This window comes from Sphaerodactylus townsendi, linkage group LG08 (genome assembly GCF_021028975.2).
Source record: "Sphaerodactylus townsendi isolate TG3544 linkage group LG08, MPM_Stown_v2.3, whole genome shotgun sequence".
Lineage (NCBI taxonomy): Eukaryota > Metazoa > Chordata > Lepidosauria > Squamata > Sphaerodactylidae > Sphaerodactylus > Sphaerodactylus townsendi.
The window spans coordinates 2,470,281-2,492,673 of NC_059432.1; the positions used below are offsets into that span (position 1 = coordinate 2,470,281).

At 49.4% G+C, this 22,393-nt stretch overlaps 1 protein-coding gene across 1 annotated transcript in view; it reads right to left on the bottom strand.

Annotated features, from left to right (window-relative positions):
- Positions 1-4,674: 4,674 nt before the first annotated feature.
- Positions 4,675-22,393, bottom strand: part of LOC125437826 (L-threonine dehydratase catabolic TdcB-like) — a 61,981-nt gene continuing 44,262 nt past the window's right edge. The window contains exons 8-12 of the mRNA XM_048505836.1: positions 20,719-20,794; positions 17,243-17,368; positions 17,010-17,041; positions 14,518-14,594; positions 4,675-4,773 (exon numbers count right to left, since the gene is read on the bottom strand). Of these exons, the coding sequence (XP_048361793.1) occupies positions 4,675-4,773; positions 14,518-14,594; positions 17,010-17,041; positions 17,243-17,368; positions 20,719-20,794 (410 nt within the window). The remainder of the gene's footprint in view (positions 4,774-14,517; positions 14,595-17,009; positions 17,042-17,242; positions 17,369-20,718; positions 20,795-22,393) is intronic.

Here is a 22,393-nt window from a genome sequence, read left to right on the forward strand (position 1 = left end):
TGGAGAATGGAAATAACAGGGCATGAATGAGAAAGCCTGTAAATCATTACAACAGATAGGGAAATCAATGAAGAGTCACTGTTTAACCTTGCAGACTCTTGAAGTGGCTACCAACGGCTACCAGTGTTGATCCTCTTTGATCTGAGATTGCAAATGCCTTAACAGACCAGGTGCTCAGGAGCAGGAGCAGCAGCAGAAGGCCATTGCTTTCACATCCTGCACGTGAGCACCCAAAGGCACCTGGTGGGCCACTGCGAGTAGCAGAGAGCTGGACTAGATGGACTCTGGTCTGATCCAGCTGGCGTGTTCTTATGTTCTTATGAAGTGCAGTGATAAACAGGTCACCTTCACAGAGGATCATGAGCAAACAAGTGCGAGAAGTGATACAAACTCCTGTCTGAATTCTGACAACAGATTTTTTCGATTAGTTAGAATAGTCGTCTGGTGAGCCAGTAGCTTTCCAGATGTCCATAATCCGCACCCCATCAGCCCCTGCCAGCATGGCCAATTAGCCATGCTGGCAGGGACTGATGGGAATTGTAGTTCATGAACATCTGGAGAGCCGCAGGTTGCAGACCCCTGGGCCAGAAACAAATGGCCAGCGGCATTCTGGCCAAGTTTGTGGCTGTAGGCATCTCAGCTATGCAGTTATCCACCTACTGAGATGACTGATGCAATCCTGACAGTTGGCAGGCACAGCCCTGACTGATCGTGCATCTTTGGAGACTGCCAGAGGGAATGTGAAATTAAATGTGAAATGAAATACATTTGCTCCTCCTCTCCCCAGCCCCACCATTTGTTCCGAGTTTGTTCCATGGGGCTGCGACTGGAATCAAGGACGTTATTTCAGAAGAGCAACCTTTGACCTTTAAACAAAGAGGCTCTGGAGTGCACCGGTGAGGAAGAGGTGAGGTATTTCTCATCCAATAATGTTTGGTTTTAATCTTGCGTCAGCCTTTCTGCGTCTTCACAGCAAAGCAGGGACGCTTTGCAACTTCTGGCTCGATGCACATCACCATCGAGTCAGAATCGGAAGGTGACGCAACCAGGCTTATAAACAACCACACGTTTTCTATGGCAAGGAAAAATTTCCTCCAGAGGAGCATCCGGGGAATCTTGTGGTAAACTGAAGGAGAGTAAATTCTCAAAGCAAGATTTCTTGTACAGACCTGTTTCTTCAAGCCCTGTTTTCACTTTCCATCCTCTCCATGGCAAGTGAGACCACTTTTAGCATGACTTCTAATTTGCTTCAATGCCAGGGTGGGGAAATTTGCCAGTGAGCACAGCTTTGCCCCAGAAATTCCTTCTGCCCAACCAGCCTTCCCTCTCCCTCACGCTGCTCTGACCACCTTAGCCCTTACCCCCCTCTTCCATGCTGCAAGCTACCTTAAGTCACAGAAAATAAGCTCATTCACACAACACCAACCTCTAATTCTCTTGATATGTCAAGATATCAATATAAATGGAGCTTGGAAATAACAAGCCTCTGTCCTCTGGTGGCAGCAGCACCAGCAGCAGGAAGCATTGTGTAGAGGGCAGGAGAGGAAAGGGGAGGGGGAGAGAATATTTGCTCTAGGATGGTCCCCTACTTTAGCAGCCTGTGGCCCAGGCAGGGAATTGCTTTTTGTCTTTCATTGGGAGAGGAGAGAATTATTTTTTGAAAAAATAATAGTGACCCAAGTGCAGCTTAAAGGCTACGCCAGAAGTCTTGATTACCGGGTGTAATGAGATCTGTGCCTTTAAGAATCACTCAATGGACAGAGAAGATAATTAGACCTGGAGAGCATTCTGCAGAAACACTCCGGGAAGAAGGAGGAGGAGGAGGAGGAGAAGAAGAAGAGTTGGATTCATATCCCCCCTTCCTCTCCTGCAAGGAGACTCAAAGGGGCTTACAAACTCCTTTCCCTTCCCCCCTCACAACAAACCTGTGAGGCAGGTGGGGCTGAAAGAGCTCCAAAGAACTGTGACTAGCCCAAGGTCACCCAGCTAGCGTCTGTTGGAGTGTACAGGCTAATCTGAATTCCCCAGATAAGCCTCCATAACTCAGGTGGCAGAGCAGGGAATCAAACCCGGTTCTTCCAGATTAGAGTACACCTGCTCTTAACCACTACACCACTGCTGCTCCTCCTTGCATGCAAACAGAGAAACATGAGGAGAGCCCTCTGCAAACCCACTGCGCAGAGAAGAGTCCTGAAGTCATGTGTAATGGGCCTGCATTTCCCTTTCTTTGGGTTTCTTCACTTTTCCTGGCTTTTCCTGGTCACACAGGAGCAGTTTGTCCTACACGTATTGAGCAAGGAAGTAGCTGGAAAGGGCAAATGGTGGATCAGATCAGCTATGGGCTCTCCATGGTGGGTTTTAACCATTTAAACAAAATAAAAAGTGAGAAAACCCCACTGCAAAGCACACAACTCTGAGGCAAGCACTGCATGCATAAATGGCCACTGTCTTTCAATGGAATATCTATCACCTGCCACGGTTAAGAACAGAAGAACGAGCCTGCTGGATCAGACCAGAGTCCATCTAGTCCAGCACTCTGCTACTCGCAGTGGCCCACCAGGTGCCTTTGGGAGCTCGCGTGCAGGATGTGAAAGCAATGGCTTCTAGATAGGCCATTCCAGAAAAGCAATGGTTCCAGATAAACTGGCTATGACAGACTAAAGAAGTGCCTTCTTGGAATTCCCTCGTTGTACGGTGTAGGGTTTTGTGCAGGCTGCGGGAGGCAGCCGTGAAACTCTCAAGTTGCTTAACCGCTTATTGGGAGCACTGGTTCCACCAGACTGCAGCAGCTGTTGGTGGGCTGATATGCCCCCCCCCCCAAATTGCTTAAATGGCTTGAGGACAGACAGGGCCTCATCGCCACTAGTATTTGAGGACTTTCAGTTGGATGATGGAAATGGGGAAGAGCTTTATGTTTGCTGGGCCTCCCAGTGTAGCGCTGCTCAAAGTGGCAGCAGGAGAATTTTTTAAAAAAGAAACCTCTCCCAGATCCCTAGGGCCCCTTCCACACATGCAGAATAATGCACATTCAATCCACTTCTGCAATTGTTTGCAAGTGGATGTTGCTGTTCCTCACAGTGAAATCCAGCTTCAATGTACATTGAAAGTGCATTGAAAATGCATTATTCTGCATGTGCGGAAGGGGCCCAGGTCACTTCTGGGTTGGAGCTCTAGCGTCGTCCTAGCAATCGCCGGAAATACTATAGTTTTGTGCCATTTGAGTACCAGATTTAGCACACTTTTCTAAAGAGAGCCATCCTGAAAAACAAGAAGTCTTGAGGTAACATGAAAAACTCTGTGAAATAGGTTTTCTCCCCACAGGGACAAAGAGAGAACTATGGGATGAGAGCTCTCCCTTCCTCCTTTCACATAACAGTTTGGGTGGGAGACCAGCCTGCTATCAGCTCTAGGAGAGCGGGTGGAGAGCATTCCTAGTGCTAGAAAGCTCTAGAAACCTTCTTGGTTACAGCTCCACAGCAGGTCTGCGCCTGTACGGTCCCCATGTGGGACTACACTGAAGACACTCAAAGAACAACAGTTATAGATAAGTGCAGCACTGCTTTTACCATAGAGTTTCCAGTGAGTCCTAGAGCTACCCTAGAGCTACCGTGTTTCCCCGAATATAAGACAGTGTCTTATATTAATTTTTGCTCCCAAAGTGTCTTATTTTTCTGTGTTCTGTTTGTCGGGCATGCTTCCAAACAAAAACTTTGCTATGTCTTACTTTCGGGGGATGCCTTATATTTTGCACTTCAGCAAAACCTCTACTATGTCTTATTTTTAGGGGATGTCTTATATTCGGGGAAACAGGGTACAACCCAGAAGTGACTATGGTTACAACAGTTTCCAGCAAATCCTAAAGCTACTCTTTGGAACCTGGAAGAAGAGTTTAGAAGAAGTGTTTGGATTTATACGTCACCTTTCTCTCCCGTAAGGCGTCTCAAGGTGGTTTACAAACTCCTTTCCTTCCTCTCCCCACAACAGACATCTTGTGAGGTATGTGAGGCTGAGAGAGTTTGGAGAAAACTGTGACTGGTTCAAGATCACCCAGCAGGCTTCATGTGCAGGAGCAGGGAAACAAACCCAGTTTACTGCTCATGCGGAGGAGTGGGGAATCAAACCCAGTTCTCCAAATTAGGTTCCACCTGCTCTTAATCACTATGCCATGCTGGCTCCCAAGTGAACATGAGTGCCCTTGCCGACCCTCCCCCATGCCCCCCCCCCCAGTGCTCTTGTGGGTTGCCACACTCAGCCTGACAATTCAATGTGTCCCTCAGGTAAAAAAATCCACCCTCCCACGCCCTGCTGCTGCAGAACATTCAAATTTCAACAGCTTCTTAATGACATCACACGGAAGGGCACAAGGTGGAGTTATACACAGAGAAAACAATCATGCTAAGCTACTGCAAAAGAGAAGGGTTGCAGTTGAGAAACTACAGAAGCAGTGAAAAAACCCTGGTGGCTAACCATTCCGCTCTATTGCCGTTCCTCGCAAAAGGACAGTCACTTCACCCTGAAGACCGAATAAAGAGAAGGAAGCAATACGCCCTACAGTGACCGGCTACCTAACCGATTTAGCACAATGGAGAGATATCAGTGCCACATTTTAGCTCGCCATAACGTTGAGGAACAAAGATCAAGATGAGGGTGGTGCATCTCTGTCAGCCGCGTTCGTCACCGTTCCGTCCACAACATCATTGGGTAGCGATCTATGAGGGTGTTTCTTAACTGCGCGGTATGGAGTTTGTCTCTGGTCTCTACGATGCAGGTGACCTGTGGGGTTGGGGGGGGGGAGGGGGAGGAAAGATGCAAGAACTTCATTTGAATGGTTGGCAACTTTCTCACAGTTTTAGACCACAACTGTGTATACACAATCCACTGTTCAATCCACTGAAAGCACAGCTTCTGCCTATGAAACAATGTTTTATTCCTTTTTTTTCCAGTTGTCTGTTCTTAATGCCTGCACTATTAATGACCTGTGTTGAACTGGGTTTTATGCTGTCTTTATACTTTATTTAAACTCTGAAATTTGAACAGTGTGTTTTACGCAACAGCGTCATCTGCTGGCCGTCAAAGCAACACTGAGTCCATGTCTGAGTCCATCAGGAGGACTTTGCATCAGACACGTTGCATGTCTGCGCATTCAATTCAAATCCAAACCACAGCACTGAGAAGAAGAATTGGTTTTAATTCCCCGCTTTTCTCTACCTTTAAGAAGTCTCAAAGGGGCTGACAAACTCCTTTCCCTTCCTCTCCCCACAACAGACACCTTGTGAGGTTGGTGGGGCTGACAGAATCCTGAGAGAACTGTGACTAGCCCAAGGTCACCCAGCAGGCTTCATGTGCAGGAAGGACGGAACAAGCCTCATTCACCATGCTGCTCATGTGGAGGAGTGGGAATCGAACTCAATTCTCCAGATTAGAGTCCACCTGTTTTTAACCATTACACCACGCTGGCCTGTGTCTTGGAAGTGCTGCGCTGAGCCTCTCTTGCGTGTTATTTGCCTGTGCTAAATGCTCCTGTTTGGAAATGACCTTCAGCATCAGCAGAGACAGGACTGATTGCTGGAAGAACAGCTGTCCTGACGTACGCCAAGCTCAACAAGATGGAGAGCTCTGCAGACTCGGCAAGTTCCACTCATAAAAACGAAAATAAAAATAAATGAGGGCTGGAAAACGTTCGCCGGTGGAGCGTTTTCGTGGTTTCTGTCCAGCTGTTTGGCAAGAGGCCATTATCCACACAAGTGTTCTGTGTTGTCCAAGAGATCCAATCTGGAAACTGCTGCAGTTAATTTCCCCTGCAATTTTCTCCTTTCAGATAGTTCTAATTCTTTCTTTTTCCTCTAACAGACAGTAAAGGGGAAAGGACCTTGGGGAAAAGGGTAATATCACCCTCTAGTGGTGATGGTGGAAAATGCCGCCAACTCAAAGTTGACCTATGGCAGTGGTGGCAAGCCTATGGCACTCCAGATGTTCATGGATTACAATTCCCGTCAGCCCCTGCCAGCAGGAACATGTGGAGTGCCATAGGTTTGCCACCACGGACCTATGGTGACCTGATAGGGCAGGGGTATCCAACTCTGGCGCTTCAGACGTTCATGGACTACAATTCCCATCAGCCCCTGATGGCATGGCCAATTGGCTGATGGAAATTGTAGTCCATGAACATGTGGAGTGCCATAGGTTTGCCACCACAGACCTGTGGCGACCTGGTAGGGCAGGGGTGTCCAACTCTGGCGCTTCAGACGTTCATGGACTACAATTCCCATCAACCCCTGATGGCATGGCCAATTGGCTGATGGGAATTGTAGTCCCTGAACATGTGGAGTGCCATAGGTTTGCCACCACAGACCTATGGCGACCTGATAGGGCAGGGGTGTCCAACTCTGGGGTTTCAGACGTTCATGGACTTCAATTCCCATGAACCCCTGATGGCATGGCCAATTGGCTGGTGGGAATTGTAGTCCATGAACATGTGGAGTGCCAAAGGTTCGCCACCACGGACCTATGGCGACCTGATAGGGCAGGGGTGTCCAACTCTGGTGCTTCAGATGTTCATGGACTTCAATTCCCATCAACCCCTGATGGCATGGCCAATTGGCTGATGGGAATTGTAGTCCATGAACTTCTGAAGCGCCAGAGCTGGACACCCCTGTTGTAATGTTTTCAAGCCAAGAGACATTCAGAGGTGGTTTGCCCGCTTCTGTGTAGTGGCCCTAGACTCCCTTGGTGGTCTTCCATCCAAGTATTAACCAGGGCTAACTTCTGAGATCTGACAAGATTAGGCTAACCTGGGTCATCAAAGTCAGGGCAAATAATTAACTGCTGTTGAGTCACAGGCGACTTATGGCAACGTCATAGAATTTCAAGGCAGAAGAAGAGGAGGTGGTTTTTCAAAGTGGTTTACAAATTCCTTTCCGTTCCTCTCCCCACCACAGACCCCTTGTGAAGTAAGTGGGGCTGAGAGAGTTTGGAGAGAACTGTGACTGGCCCAAGGTCACCCAGAGGGTTTCATGAACAGGGAATACAACCTGGAGTCTGCCACTGCGCCACGCTGCCTCTAGATCACTGCCACACCACTACACCACACTGCCTCTAGATCACTGCCACACCACTACACCACACCGCCTCTAGATCACTGCCACACCACTACACCACACTGCCTCCAGATCACTGCCACACCACTACACCACACTGCCTCTAGATTACTGCCACACCACTACACCACACTGCCTCCAGATCACTGCCACACCACTGCACCACACTGCCTCCAGATCACTGCCACACCACTACACCACACTGCCTTCAGATCAGCAATTCCATTTGTCTCTTAGAAATGCTGCACTGAGCATTCAAGTACTGAACAGAGCCGACCCGGCTTGGCCTCCAAGATCTGAGATGATCAGCCTAGCCTGGCCTAGGCAGGTCAGGTCAGGTCCACCGTCGATTCCTGCCCACAACATTTTAGAAACATTTCAGGTGATTTGTGTGGATAAGGACATTGTCAGGTCTCAGCTGCGACATCAAGTCCTCTGTGCGACTTTGAGCCTCTCTCAGTCTAACCTACAAGACTGTTGTGAGAATAACATGAAGAAGGGAACGATCCCTGACCTCCTTGGAGAAACAGCAGGATAAACATATACTGGATAAATTAAACAATGCTCCCGAAGTCCTTGAGAAAGCAAATCTCACCACTTCGTCCTTTTGAGCTCCTTCGGTGTATAAAGCAGATACAGTGACAGAAAGGTGACAGGGATAGACTGGGAATGTGTCCAGATCAGATCACAGACCAGTCACCTCTTTTCACCTCACGTCTATTTGCATGATTGCAGATTCTCAGCTGGGAGTCCAATTAGGGCCAAGAGGCTGATGTCATTTTAGATTAATTTACAAATGCTGTGAGGGCCGGAGACCATCCAACCCACGGCACAGCATTCTTCCCTCCTCCCCAGTGGCAGAAAAGCTGCTGGCCGGGGCGGTGGGGGGCACGGTAAGTGCCCATTAAGGGGTGGTGGGGATACAATAAGACTGTCAGACTCTCAAACGTGGAAATAACAGAGGCTGTAGGAAAGTTCAACAGCAGTTTATTCCAGGTGATACGAAGAGTAACAATGTAAAGCAAGATCTGAGCTAGAGAGCTCAGATCCGGGACTTATATCCCTTAATCCCCCCTGTTTCGCTCCACACCAAATGTCCACTACAGTTTCTACTACAAAGCTACAAAGAACCTGGGAACCTTTCACACCTCTTTGAAGATGGGCTGGCGCCAGGAGATGGCTAGGAAGGGAAGAGGGAAACAGGAAAACAATTGCAAATCACCCACAGCAAGACATCGAGATACAGACAGGCATGGTCCTTGTCATGCTGCTCCAGTGATCAGAATTGAGAGCCAGTGTTTTGTATTGGTTAAGAGCAGGTACACTCTAATCTGGAGGAACCGGGTTTGATTCCCCGCTCTGCCACTTGAGCTGTGGAGGCTTATCTGGTGAACCAGATTAGTTTGTGAACTCCGACACATGCAAGCTGGGTGACCTTGAGCTAGTCACAGTTCTTACAAGCTCTCTCAGTCCCACCTACCTCACAGGGTGTTTGTTGTGGGGCAGGGGCGGAGGGAAAGGAGATTGTCAGCCCCTTTGAGCAAGGGTGTCCAACTATGGCCGTGGTGGCGAACCTTTGGCACTCCAGATGTTATGGACTACAATTCCCATCAGCCCCTCCCAGCATGGTCAATTGGCCATGCTGGCAGGGGCTGATGGGAATTGTAGTCCATAACATCTGGAGTGCCAAAGGTTCGCCACCACTGAACTATGGTGTCTCCATGGCCAATTGGCCATGCCAGCAGGGGCTGAAGGGGATTGTAGTCCATGAACACCTAACCCTAACCCTAACCCTAACCCTAACCCTAACCCTAACCCTAACCCAGAGTTGGACACTTCTGCCTTTGAGTCTCCTTACAAGAGAGAAAGGGTGGGGGGATATAAATCCAACTCTTCTTCTTCTTGACTTGCAGCATTTTAAAATGACTTTGATTTCAGTGTGATTTCATCTTAGGCCTTTTTTCCCTTCCTAAGCTGCAAAGCAGTGGGGAATTCTTATGATCTAACATCTGCTATTCATCCAATTTTTCTTTTATTAGATCAAGTATATTACATGTCCTTCAGCGATCAAGAGCTGCAGCCCTGCCTTAGACAGCCAAAGAAAGTTAACAGCTGAAAAAAACGAGAACAGAGGTTTCTAAACGACAAGAAAATGTCCTCCCTAATCGGGGAGTGCAGCTTGGCTGCGTTTGCAAATTATTTTAACCGGTACCCATTTTAGTTCGTGTTTACTTTGGCATTGCTACACCTGCTGGTTGGAAAGTGAAACCTAACAGCTGGAAGAAATAGCTTGAAGCTGTTGCCAGCTTGTTGCCTGCCCTGCAGCCATTGGGCGAGCTTTTGTGATGTCATGGAATGTTCATGAACTGCCAGGGGGTTAGGAAATTGACCAAGATCAAACTCCATGAGAAAAACGGGATGGCTAGAAACAGGAATCAGGACAAGGGAGGCCAGAACAAGAAGATGGAATAGAGCACAGGTGTCAAACTCGCGCCCCTCCAGGTGTTATGGACTACAGTTCCCATCATCCCCTGCCAGCATCATGGACAAGGGAGGCCATAACAAGAAGATGGAATAGAGCACAGGTTCTTCCAGGAAGTGGATTGACCATCCCCTGCCAGCATGATGCTGGCAGGGGATGGTGGGAGCTGTAGTCCATAACATCTGGAGGGCCACAAGTTTGACACCTATGGAATAGAGACACAAAGTTGGTCAGGTGGTATGCCTGGTGATAGCTAGACAGCTGAGAGCAAAGAGGATTAGGGGTGCTAATTCTGGGTTGGGAAATTCCTGGACGTTTGGGAGGTGGTGCCTCGGAAGGGCTGGATCTGGGGAGCGGAGAGGCCTTAGCAGGCTATAAAGCCATGCAGCCCACTTTCCGAAGCTCCCATTTTCTTCAAGGAAAGCAGTCTCTGCATTCTGGAAATCAGTTGTCACTCCGGGACATCTCCAGACCCTAACAGGATTTAGCTGGGAAAGGGGGCTTAGGCAAAGGAGACAGAGGAAGGAGCAAGCTGATTAACAAGAAGCTGAAGGCAGTGTGACCAGAGACCCGGGGCAAGAGAGGTGAGAAGGCTAATCCGGGAACCTAGAAAGCTGCCAGACAGATCCATTGCTGGAGACAAGGCACTGTTTGTGCACAGAACCTGGAACGAGCAGCAAAACCCATCCTTTGAAGACTTGTGAAGATGTAAAAGCATGCAGCCGGCATTGAAAATATCTACAGCAGGAGTGTCAAACACTGGAGGCAGCGTCCAGCCAGAGGTGGGATCCAGCCGGTTTCGCAGTTCCCGAGAGGCCATTAATTATTTGTGTGTGCCGCAGAGGGGTTACTAATTGCGATTTTTGCCACGCGATTTTTGCCTTAGTTATGTCCCCTCCTCTCAGCAGTAAAGAGAACTTGAAGCAGTCCAGCAGAGGTGCACCGCTACGCGGCAGCCCGCGCCTGGGCGCGCGGCATTCGCTTCCCGCCCAAGGACTCCGCAGGCTGCGCCCATGCCACAGCCCCGCCCAGGAATGCCCCGCCCCCGGAATGCCCTGCCACGCCCATGTCGTGCCCCACCCAGTCCCATTGGCACTACGCCACAGTTTGAATACCACCACCATGGGAACCTGTTACTAAAATTTTTGGATCCCACCACTGCATCCAGCCCCTTGGAAGGGCTTATCAGTGGGCAATACCAGGAGACACAGCTAGTTGGGCAGAAACAGGCCAGGCAAATGAAGGGAGAGAATGATAGTTGTCACTGCAAGATTAACTTCGCTTCCACCAGGGTGCTGGAATTTTCCAGGTCAAGCTGGAAGTGACATCATCTCATAGTGGTGCTACAAAATAGCATCACTTCCGCCACAGTGCCGGGGCTTCCAGTTTGTGCTGGAAGTGACGTCATCTCGCAATGGTGCTGCATGATGACATCACTTCTGCCACGGTGCTGGGGCTTCCAGGTCACAATGGAAGTGACATCATCTCACAGTGGTTCTGCAAAATAGCATCACTTCTGCCACAGTGCCGGGGCTTCCAGTTTGTCCTGGAAGTGATGTCATCTCACTGCAGCTGGATGATACATCATTCTGCCATGGGCTTGGAGCCGTTGAAGTGATATCATCTTGCAGTGGCAATAATCGCTGCCCCTCCCTATTCTGCCGGTTGCCAAACTTGGCAACCCTTGATGGCCGGAGGAAAACCAAGTCTAGTGTGTCTAGAACTGGACACATACATTTCAAGGAGAAAATCTACACAGGTGAACGCCCGTTTTCCTTGAACCCAGTGGTGGGATCCAAAAATTTTAGTGAAAAGTTCCCATGGTGGTGGGATTCAAACTGTATGCAACGCCATCAGCCGGCGGGCATCAGCGTATTCCGGTGCACCGGCGGGTTGGTGGTGGGCGACGCAGCCACCGCGCCAGTCCCTTGGTGGGAACGACGATGCAGGCTTAGGCTGCCACGCGACGCCGGTGCACCTCCTGCTTCGTCTCTATGCGGTTACCGCTGAGAGGAGGGCGAATCCAAGGCAAAATCACGCGGGCAAAATCACCAATTAGTAACCCCCTCTCGGCACACACAAATAATTAGTAACCTACTCTCGAGAACCTGTGAGAACCTGCTGGATCCCACCTCTGCTTGAACCACAGTATTTTTCTGCAAAGATAATCTGTCCCATAGAAAGCTGTGTGAATTTTGAAAGTATGTTTTTAGTATGCATCCCCTGCTGGCTGTGAAAAGCTCCAAAAATCTGGAACCAATTGGAGACTTCAGCTATAAAAAATTGTTGTATGGCATCCTCCCAACAAAAAGAAAAGGACCTCGTGGGGATTGTTAAAATTGTCCAGAGCTGGCCAAAATCGCTTAATGCCTCCTGAATAAATGCTATGCAAAAAAAAAAAAAAAGGAAAAAGAAAACCAAACCACTCTGCAGGTAATGCACCACCCACCCACATCGGTTTCCCATGAGTCAACATGTAAACCAGGGGTCCCCAAACTTTTTAAACAGGGGGCCAGTTCACGATGGCTGTGAGTACCGGGGCCAGACCAAGTGCTACCCGTGGCCATCCATCCGCCCTCAACCTCGCCTCTGCCGAGCCCCCCCCCCCACCCCAAGAGTTCCCCTTCCATCCAGCCCTGAAGCTCGGGCCGCTTCTCTTACTCTTTGCCGCGATTGGTAATGTCCTCCGTCAGCTTGGGAATGAGCAGATGAAGTCGCCAGGTTTAATGCTGTTTGTAAACCTGGGGAAAAGGAGATAGAGAAGGGGAGATCCGCTTCTGCCCAGCGGGCCGGATAAATGTATTCCGGGGGCCTGATTTGGCCCCCGGGCCGTAGTTTGGGGACCCCTGATGTAAACGTTCGAGTCACAGTCAGCTCATTAGTTCAGATTCTGCGGCACAGCCAGAGGGGAAGCAGAACCCAGGGCTACCACTGCTGAAGCCTATAGCATGAAAAGTCATCCGGGTTCTTCCAGTGGACTACAGTTCTGTCATTTCCTGCCAGCATCATGCTGGCAGGGGATGATGGGAACTGTAGTCCATAGCATCTGGAGGACCGCGAGTTTGACACCCGTGCCATAAAGGGTTGCTCAACGCCCAGGAGTTCAGGGGACAGCAACGGTCTTGGACAGGATCCAGCAATCTGCAGATGCAAAGATTGTGAACCTTTCTGATGTTCCCCTCCCCCACCCCCTGCAGGTCTCTCTAACTCCCGCAAAGCTGATTTCAGAGGTTGTGGGACTCTTATGAATCAAAGATCCTTGTGAGTTCGGAGGCAGAAGGAGGGAGAGGGAGGGAGGGGGTGGAAGCTCTTCAGATCTCAGGTAACAAGGCTGGGAGACCAGTGCTACAGACCTAGCCATGCTGTTCCCAATCAGTAGACAATTCTGGAAGAGACAGGCTTATGGTTTGCCTGTACAGACAGACAGTGTGGTGTAGTGGTTAAGGTGCCAGACTAGGAGCCGGGAAACTCAGGTTCAAATCCCTGCTCTGCCACGGGAACTTGCTGGGTGAGCCTGGGCCAATCATGAACGCTCAGCCTCAACCGCAGCAAGTATTTGGATGGGAGGCCTCCAAGGAATGACCACAGAGGCAGGCAACGGCAAACCACCTTTGAACGTCTCTTGCCTTGGAAATCCTATGAGGTCGGCACACGTCAGCTGCGACTCCATAGCAAAACACGCATGATCTGCCAGTATATGGCACAGGAGCAGCAGTGGCGTAGGAGGTTAAGAGCTCGTGTATCTAATCTGGAGGAACCGGGTTTGATTCCCAGCTCTGCCGCCTGAGCTGTGGAGGCTTATCTGGGGAATGCAGATTAGCCTGTACACTCCCACACACGCCAGCTGGGTGACCTTGGGCTAGTCACAGCTTCTTGGAGCTCTCTCAGCCCCACCTACCTCACAGCGTGTTTGTTGTGAGGGGGGAAGGGCAAGGAGATTGTCAGCCCCTTTGAGTCTCCTGCAGGAGAGAAAGGGGGGATATAAACCCCAAACTCAAAACTCAACTCATATACATGCTCACATGCAACCCCAGCTCCATTTGTGCAGGTGCCATAGGCATAAAACTCAACCACAGGATTTTCTTGATGCACATTTAAGTGTGGTCAAGTCACAGCTGCCATGGCGATCCCATCAAGGGGCATTCAAGGCAATTGAGAAGCAGAGGTGGTTGCCCATCACCTTCCTCCGCAGAGCCTTCCTTGGTGGTCTCCCATCCTCGAAGTCCCAACCCAGGATGGATGGATGGATGGATGGATGGATGGATGGATGGATGGATACACACACACGAGGGTGGCAAACCTCCATATGGATATATTAATGAGGTTGTTCAAAAACTGGCATGCTTTGCAACAGTGAATTATTATACATTAAAGCAATGCTTATTCCTATAGCAAAGTTACCAAAGTAAATAACACATTTTTACATTATTGTCAGACACAAACATCAGTCTGAACTTAAATTTAAGAACGTCGTGTTTTGTCTCTTTAAATTCTATTTCTTTCCGGTTATTTTCCGTCCCTACAGGAGCCGGTTTCTCCTTGTTTCACCCAATGGCTTATTCAAGGGACCGTATTTATTCAAATACATAAAAACCAAATTAATACGTACATCGCATATTCACATCTATTATTATTACGTCAAATCTATTATTATTTTACAGAAATGAATCTTGTTTTCTTACTTGCTTACCATATAAACTCATGTATAAGTCGACCCGAATATAAGTCAAGGCACCTGATTTTACCACAAAAAACTGGGAAAACTTATTGACTCGAGTATAAGTCTAGGGTGAGAAATGCAGCAGCTACTGGTAAATTTCAAAAATAAAAATAGATACGGTCGGGCGCTATTTGGGGGTCTCTGCCACTGACCCCCCATCTCACCAATCCCAAAGTCTCTGCTGCTGACCTCTCCATCCCGCAGCTTGTCCAGCTCACCCAGGTTGACTGGCTGTCACCTGCCGAGAGCCAGAGGCCGGCCACCACTAAGAAGGCGGCAGAGGCAGAGAAAGCAGCTGAAAGGGGGGAGGCAGAGAAGGCAGAGGAGAGCGAGGCAGAGAAGAAGGCTGAGAAAGCGCTGATAGGGGGGAGGCAGAGAAGGCAGAGGAGAGCGAAGCAGAGAAGGAGGCTGAGAAAGTGGCTGAAAGGGGGGAGGCAGGAAGAAGGCAGAGGAGAGCGAAGCAGAGAAGGAGGCTGATAAAGCGCTGAAAGGGGGGAGGCAGAGAAGAAGGCTGAGAAAGTGCTGATAGGGGGGAGGCAGAGAAGAAGGCAGAGGAGAGCGAAGCAGAGAAGGAGGCTGAGAAAGCGCTGAAAGGGGGGAGGCAGAGAAGAAGACTGAGAAAGCGCTGATAGGGGGGAGGCAGAGAAGGCAGAGGAGAGCAAAGCAGAGAAGGAGGCTGAGAAGGCGGCTGAAAGGGGGGAGGCAGAGAAGAAGGCTGAGAAAGCGGTTGAAAGGGGAGGCAGAGAAGAAGGCAGGAGAGAGCTAAGACGGGAGAGGGGGAACGCCACACAGGAATTAAGTAGGACCCTCACTCGCGTATAAGTCGAGGGGGGGGGGCGTTTTAAGCCCAAAAATGTGACATGGCATGCTGGCAGGGGCTGATGGGAATTGTAGTCCATGAACATCAGGGGCACCAGAGTTGGACAGCCCTGCTTTGGAGGATGGATGCTGTGGCATTATATCCTGCTGAATGAAGCTCCTTCCCTCCCCACGTTCCACCCCAAAATCTCCAGGTACTTCCCAGGCCAGAGTTGGCACCCCCAACTGGCCAAGGGCCTCCTTTTGCTATGGACAGTACAGCAGGGATGGACTTAGGAGTTAAAATGACCCTGTAACAAGCCAGAGTTGGGTGGCTCTTTCAGTGCAGAGAGCCAGCACTCCTGGGGCCACTCGGCTCAGAATTTGCCACCAGCCCCGGAGATTAGCTTTGGTTTGGACACAGCCTCTACCGGCAGAGAGGGAGGAAGCCACTGGGGATCTGTTTTTGAGTCTTGCTGCTGCTGAAGGGCCTGAGCCAGAGGTGGGATCCAGCAGGTTCTCACAGGTTCCCGAGAGTAGGTTACTAATTCTTTGTGTGTGCCGAGAGGGGGTTACTAATGGGTGATTTTGCCACGTGATTTTTGCCTTAGTTACGCCCCTCCTCTCAGCAGTAGCGCGCAGAACTTGAAGCAGTCTAGCAGGAGGTGCACCGGCATGCGTGGCAGCCTGCGCCTGCGTGCATTCGTTTCCCACCCAAGGACCGGTGCAGCGGCTGCATCCTTGCCACAGCCCTGCCCAGGAATGCCCCGCCCCTGAAATGCCCGGCCACACCCCCATCGTGCCCTGCCCAGCCCCACTGGCGCTACGCCACAGTTTGAATCCCACCACCATGGGAACCTGTTACTAAAATTTTTGGATCCCACCACTGGCCTGAGCTGAGCAACTGCTGCATGCTTGCAGAACTGCTGGGGATTGGCGCTGTTGACTCCTATACTCTGTCTCAGGAAAAGATATTAGTTGAGGAGCAGTGGTTGAAAAAAATTGTATGCTTCCGCATTAGAACATAGTCCCAAACGATTATGAGAATTATCATTCGTTTTTAGGCACCGCCTGTATCAAAACTGTTATTTTGTGCATTGCTGAACATGGTACTTTGATAAAAGAACACTTATACTTGTATAATTAAAGTGAATGCCAATATATATATTTTACTTTCAAACGGACAGAGACCAGGGCTAGATAGGCACTAGGACCTAGGCAGAGCATTCTACAACAAAGAAGAAGAGGAGGAGGAGTTTGGATTTATACCCCACCTTTCTGTCCTGTAAGAAGGCTCAAGGTAGCCTACAAACTTCTTTCTCTTTCTCTCCCCACAACAGACACCTTGTGAGAGGTAGGTGGGGCTGAGAGAGTTCTGAGGAACTGTGACACAATAGATACCTTGTGAGGTAGGTGGGGCTGAGAGGGTTCTGAAGAACTGTGACTAGCCCAAGGTCACCCAGCAGGAATGTAGGAGTGCGAAAAACACACCTGGTTCACCTGATAAGCCTCTGTCACTCAGGTGGAATGGGGAATCAGACCCAGTTCTCCAGATTAGAATCCACCTGCTCTTAACCGCTACACCACGAAGGTTTGGCATGTTGAGTTCTGTGGTGGAGGAATATACAACCCTACTAACATCTTTTTCTGAGATGGACTATAGCTGCCAGCAGCCCTCCCCCCCAGGGTCAGAGTCCCTGGGAAATTAAACAGCTAGTCTTTGCCTGCAATACACAAAAGAGGTATGTTCTTTGATATTATCCTTCTTGCAAGCAGGCTCCTGGTGCTGGGATCAAAAGGTTTACTGCCTCTGAACACGGAGGCTCTCCTTTAGTCACCATAGCTAGTAGCTACTGATAGATCTATCTTCCATGAATTTATCTAAAGCTTATCCTCCATACTTCTGCCTCACCCTTAAACGCATGGTCTTTGAGCAGAGTAAGACTGCACAGGATTTAGAGAAAAAAGCAATGTGGAATAGCTGGATTCGCTTTGGATCTCCTGATGACAAACAGACTTTTGGTCCGGGATGTGCTCCATTGCACAGTCAAAGGGAACCAGGGAGACTGAACGACTGAGGATATCTGTGGTATCTGAAAGCACAATTCCCTTTTCCTTTTGCTAGCTAGGTGGCGGTTTTGGTACCTTTTGCCCTTTAACTCCGGCAGTTTCCCAGCAATCACTGCTGCCAGGCCAATGGCTCCTTCTGCGTCGATGGTGGCACGTTCGTACTCCAGCAGCCTGAGTATGGAAACAAGAATGTCCTGTTCTCTGAAAAGAGATAGGGGGGAAAAACAGGGGGTGTATTTATTATTTATCTATTTTAACATTTAGATTTATTCCCCGCCCTTTACGACCGCCTCAGGGCTGGTGACAATAAAGGCCAAAATAAAATCCCAAACAATACGACAGTAAAAACACTATAAAACCAATCCTAAAACCATCAAGCTCTCTCAACTCGAAAACTTCCACCTCAACCACCCGCCAAAGTAGGAGGAGTGGATAGAATGCCTCGAGTCCCCCCCCCCCCGCCCCACATATCCCAGTGAAGTGGGGGATCGGCCACATGCCCAGGTGAAGAGGATGGTCTTTGCCAGGGACCGAAACTCCAGGAGAACAGGGGCTCACTGGAATTCTCACTGTTTACAAAGCACAGCCTACTTGTGGACTGAGTCCACTGAAAAGTCCATTCAGGGTGACAAGAAAATATGGTGGAACACATCCCACTTACATCGTTTTGTGGGGTATGGGCAGTGGTGGGATCCAAAAATTTTAGTAACAGGTTCCCATGGTGGTGGGCAGAGGCGCACTTTGGGTAAATGGCGCTCGGAGACAAATTGTCCCCAGGATGCCCCCCCAGGCTCTGCCCCACTGCCACCCTGGCTCCACCCTGATGCCCCCAGGCTCCACCCCCACTGACCTTGACCCCGCCCATGTCACCATGGACATGGGCAAGGTCTAGGGTGCCCACCTCCCCTCCCCCTGCCGGCTGGGCTCCCAGCTGGCAGCCTGCAGTCTCTTCTGACTGGGGAGAGGAGGAAGGAAGGGAGGGGGGAGTCCAGGAGGGGTTGAGGGTGCTTGGAGGCAGCAGGAAGTCCTGCTGCCTCATCGATTTTGCGTGCCTCGACTGACACGGATAGGTTGAGCATGTGAAAACAACGAGGCAGCAGGACTTCCTGATCGGGTGGGGGTCCAATTTTGCGCCCCCCACTTGACCAGAAGAGTGGCGCCCGGGGACAAGGGATACCCCTTGTCCCTAGGTAGATACACCACTGGTGGTGGGATTCAAACAGTGGCGTAGCGCCAATGGGGCTGGGCGGGGCACGACGGGGGCGTGGCCGGGCATTCCAGGGGCGGGGCATTAATAATTTCTCTGTTACTGTAAAAAACTCTTACTGTGAAAAATAGTTCCTAATTTCCAGCTGATATCTTTCTGTCCAACTCATTATAGCAAGTCCTATCATCTACTGCCAACAGAAACAACTCCTCCTCCTCTAATTGACTGTCAAATACTTAATTCTTTCAAATACTTAATTTTGTTTCTAGAAATCAAAAGAAGGATGCTTTCCTTAAACAAGAGACTTTACCATATTTCTAAAACATGTTTTTAAAACAGCCCAGCAGGGAGAATTATCCCATTTTCTACCTTCGCTAACCGGCCACATAGGAAACAACAGGACTTGATGATTTTTGGACCTAATGGAATTTCTAACGGAAAAGCGGACCCAATTAGTAACCCCCTCTTGGCACACACAAATAATTAGTAACCCCCTCTCGGGAACTGGTGAGAACCTGGTGGATCCCACCTCTGGGTATGTGTGAAAATCAACAAGCAAGCACATTTCACCCCAGCCCTTTGCCCTTGTGAACAAACTGGGATTACTTCAGGTCTGTTGATCTGGGCCCCGCTCTCTTTCTTCAGCACATTAACTGCCTTATTTGCCACTGCACTGTTTGACTCTATTTCCTTACCCAACCAAGACAATTCTTGATGTGGTTATAAATGCTCAAACCCAAAATAACTCAGGCTTCCAGACTGAATTTCTTGTATGGCCAAATAAGGAATGAAAGTGTGACAGACAGCCCCCAAAATACCCAGATGTCATGTAGCTCAATTTAAAAAAATATACAAATTGTCTCAGGAAAAGATGGCTATCTTTTTTCATGAAGATGCTTAGTGCTTCCTTTATGAAGCCACTAGCAAAGAATAGCCCAATTTGAAGGGCCCCATAATTATGATAAGCAGAAGGGTTGATTCTAGTCACGTCAGTAAACATTTCTAGCCACCTTAGATCCACATTTTAATTGTTTAAATGCAAGAACTGTTCAAGTATATGTTACACATCTCATGCCATCCACTGAATGATCCATATAAGTTTAAATAATCAGCCTTTCCTGCAGTAAATGCAGAGCTTAAGGCATTTCCGCATCCTCCTTTTCCTCGCTTGTGTGCTCCTGTTGCTTTGGGGTTTTTCTTGTTCTGCATTTGTTTTGTTTTCTCTAGTGCAGTAGTGGCGAACCTATGGCACGGGTGCCAGAGGTGGCACTCAGAGCCCTCTCTGTGGGCACGCACAAACAGAGTCGTCCCCCTCCCAAGGCTGGCCTGGGCTGCTGGGCTTGATTATTAGCGTTCAACCTAAGACCTAGTTTTGGGGAAGCAGTGTAGGTAACCCTGTTAAGCACTGTTAAACTCCACTGATTTTCATGCGAAGAACTAAAGCGCGATCCTTTACCTGGGAGTAAGCTCGGTTGCGGGCAATGGGGCTTGCTTCTGAGTAAACCCTCCTAGGGTCCTGATTCACCTGTTCAAAGAGTTGCACAGTTGCTTCAAAGCAAAGCCACCAACTACCACCAAGCTTACTCTTAAGTAACGCACGCCTCAGAGCCAACCGTTTTTTTTCTAAACTAAAACCTCAGTATTCAGGTTCAATTGCCATGTTGGCACTTTGCAATAAATCAGTGAGTTTTGGGTTGCAGTTTGGGCACTCGGTCTCGAAAAGGTTCGCCATCACTGCTCTAGTGGTTATCTTGATATTACACCGCTTTATGCCTCGCATGAAAAACCTGCAATTTAAACCTGCAGGAAGATATAGTGGACATACAGCGATGTAATATCAAATCAGCCACTAGAGGGAGCAAAACACATGCAGAACAATTTTTTTTTAAAATCCCAAAGCAACAGGAACACACAAGCAAGAAAAATGAGAACGCAGAAGATTGCTTAGAAAAGGATAAGGACCCCGTCTCTTATATGCCACAAGAAAAAGAAGAAGAAGGCATGGAAGGCTGCCACCCTGGGGGGATTATGGGAATGGAGACTGGTGAGGCATCACTTTCTGTTTCAGAACAGGAAGTGACACAACCCTTGAGGGATTTCTGAGTTTTTATACCAAAGATCTGAAGATTCCTGGAGTGTCAGAACACTGCTTCCTGTCCTGAAACTGTATTGATATCTTGGTATTGATCAACACCTCCCCCATTTTCTCCCTCCACTCAACTGAGCAAGGGCAGGGCATGGAGACATGGCTGAGAGGTCCCCCACTCCAACTGATAAGTAGCAACCCAAACAAAACACAACACAACCACAGTTATCTTGTCACAACTGTAATCCCTGTACCTACCTCACTGTCACAACCTTATCAACAAATTGTCCAGTCAGTTGTAAAGAACTGGAAACCATACAAGGTCCACTCACGTCTGCATGTCAAAGAAACACACACACAAAAAGGAAAACATTCATGGTCATTAATTTTTCCCACTGTTTGGAAACAGAAAGGAGAACAACGAAATACATTCCCACTTGAATGCTGTCCTGTATGCAGGGTGGCCAACTCTGGATTGAGAAATTCCTGGAGTTTTTGCAGAACATCAGAACAGCCCTGCTAGATCAGACAAGTGGTCCGTTTAGTCCAGGGGTCGGCAACCTTTACCACCCAACGAGCCATTTGGACCCGTTTTCCACGGCCCCGAAGATCTACCGAGCCAGAGAGGCGGCTCCGCACAGAGCCACCTCCAGTTCGGTCCCTCCACTCACCTGTCCTTCCAGTGCTGGGAGGCGGAGGCGCCAGGCAGGGAAATCCCCTCTGCCTGACGGAGCAGGCATCTGCCTGCTCCGAGGGGCAGGGGGGGATGGCGTCTGCAGCCTGCCCGGTGCCGCCACCTCTTGCGCTGTGAGAGGCAGCAGCGCCAGGCAGGGAAACCCCTCTGCCCGACAGAGCAGGCAGTCACCTGCTCCGTGGGGCAGAGGGGGGATTGCGGCTGTGGGGATGGCAGAGGGGAGATGGTAGCTGCTCTGGAGGAACATGTCCATGCTGACCTTCGACCTCCAGGGGTCCATGCTGACCTTCGACCTCCAACCCTCCAGAGCAGCGCTGAAAGGAGAGGTGAGTGGAAGGGACGCGAAAAGTGGCGCCCTCATGCACGGAGCCGCCTCTGGTTCGGCCCCTCCACTCACCTTTCCTTCTAGCACTGCTCCAAAGGGCTGGAGGGACATACCCACACTACCCTCCAACCTCCAGGCCACATGGAGCCGCAGTATAAGGCTGAAAGAGCCGCATGCGGCTCCGGAGCCGCAGGTTGCAGACCCTTGGTTTAGTCCAACCACCTTCTCCAGGGCAAATGATCTCTGTAGTCTGGAGATCAATTGTAATCCCACACTCCACCCCACACCCTCAATCCTACAACAACAGGAGCACAAATTGTGGCACTCTAGGAATTTCCCTAATATCTATGGTTTTTACCATACAGACTGGAGGGATTCCTAAAGCGTACTGCAAGACCATTTGCCCCAATCTTGACGCCCCAAATGCTCCTGTTGCCATAATGCTTCTGGCTGACATTTCTATAATCCTTCTGGCTGACATCTTAGTTTATCAGGAAAGTGGAAAAAAGCCCTTCAAAGGGCGAAAAATGAGGGACTGGTACACAGCGCCATTCTGAAAGTGAAGTTTAGCTCCACACCCTTCCCTGTACTAGAATGGAGGAACTACTTACACAGACATTCCCCTTAGCCACTCTTTCAGCGAGATTAAAATGTATTGTTTTTAAAAGGGGAAAGGTGCAGAAATGCCACGAATCATATGATGTTCCCTTTTAACACGGGGGATTCCTGTTGCCCATGTTGTGACCTGTCCACATGTGGAAGCAGCTTTTTACCATAAGCTTTTTGTGGACTAGATGCATGCATATAAGTAAGAACATAAGAACATAAGAACCAGCCAGCTGGATCAGACCAGAGTCCATCTAGTCCAGCTCTCTGCTACTCGCAGTGGCCCACCAGGTGCCTTTGGGAGCTCA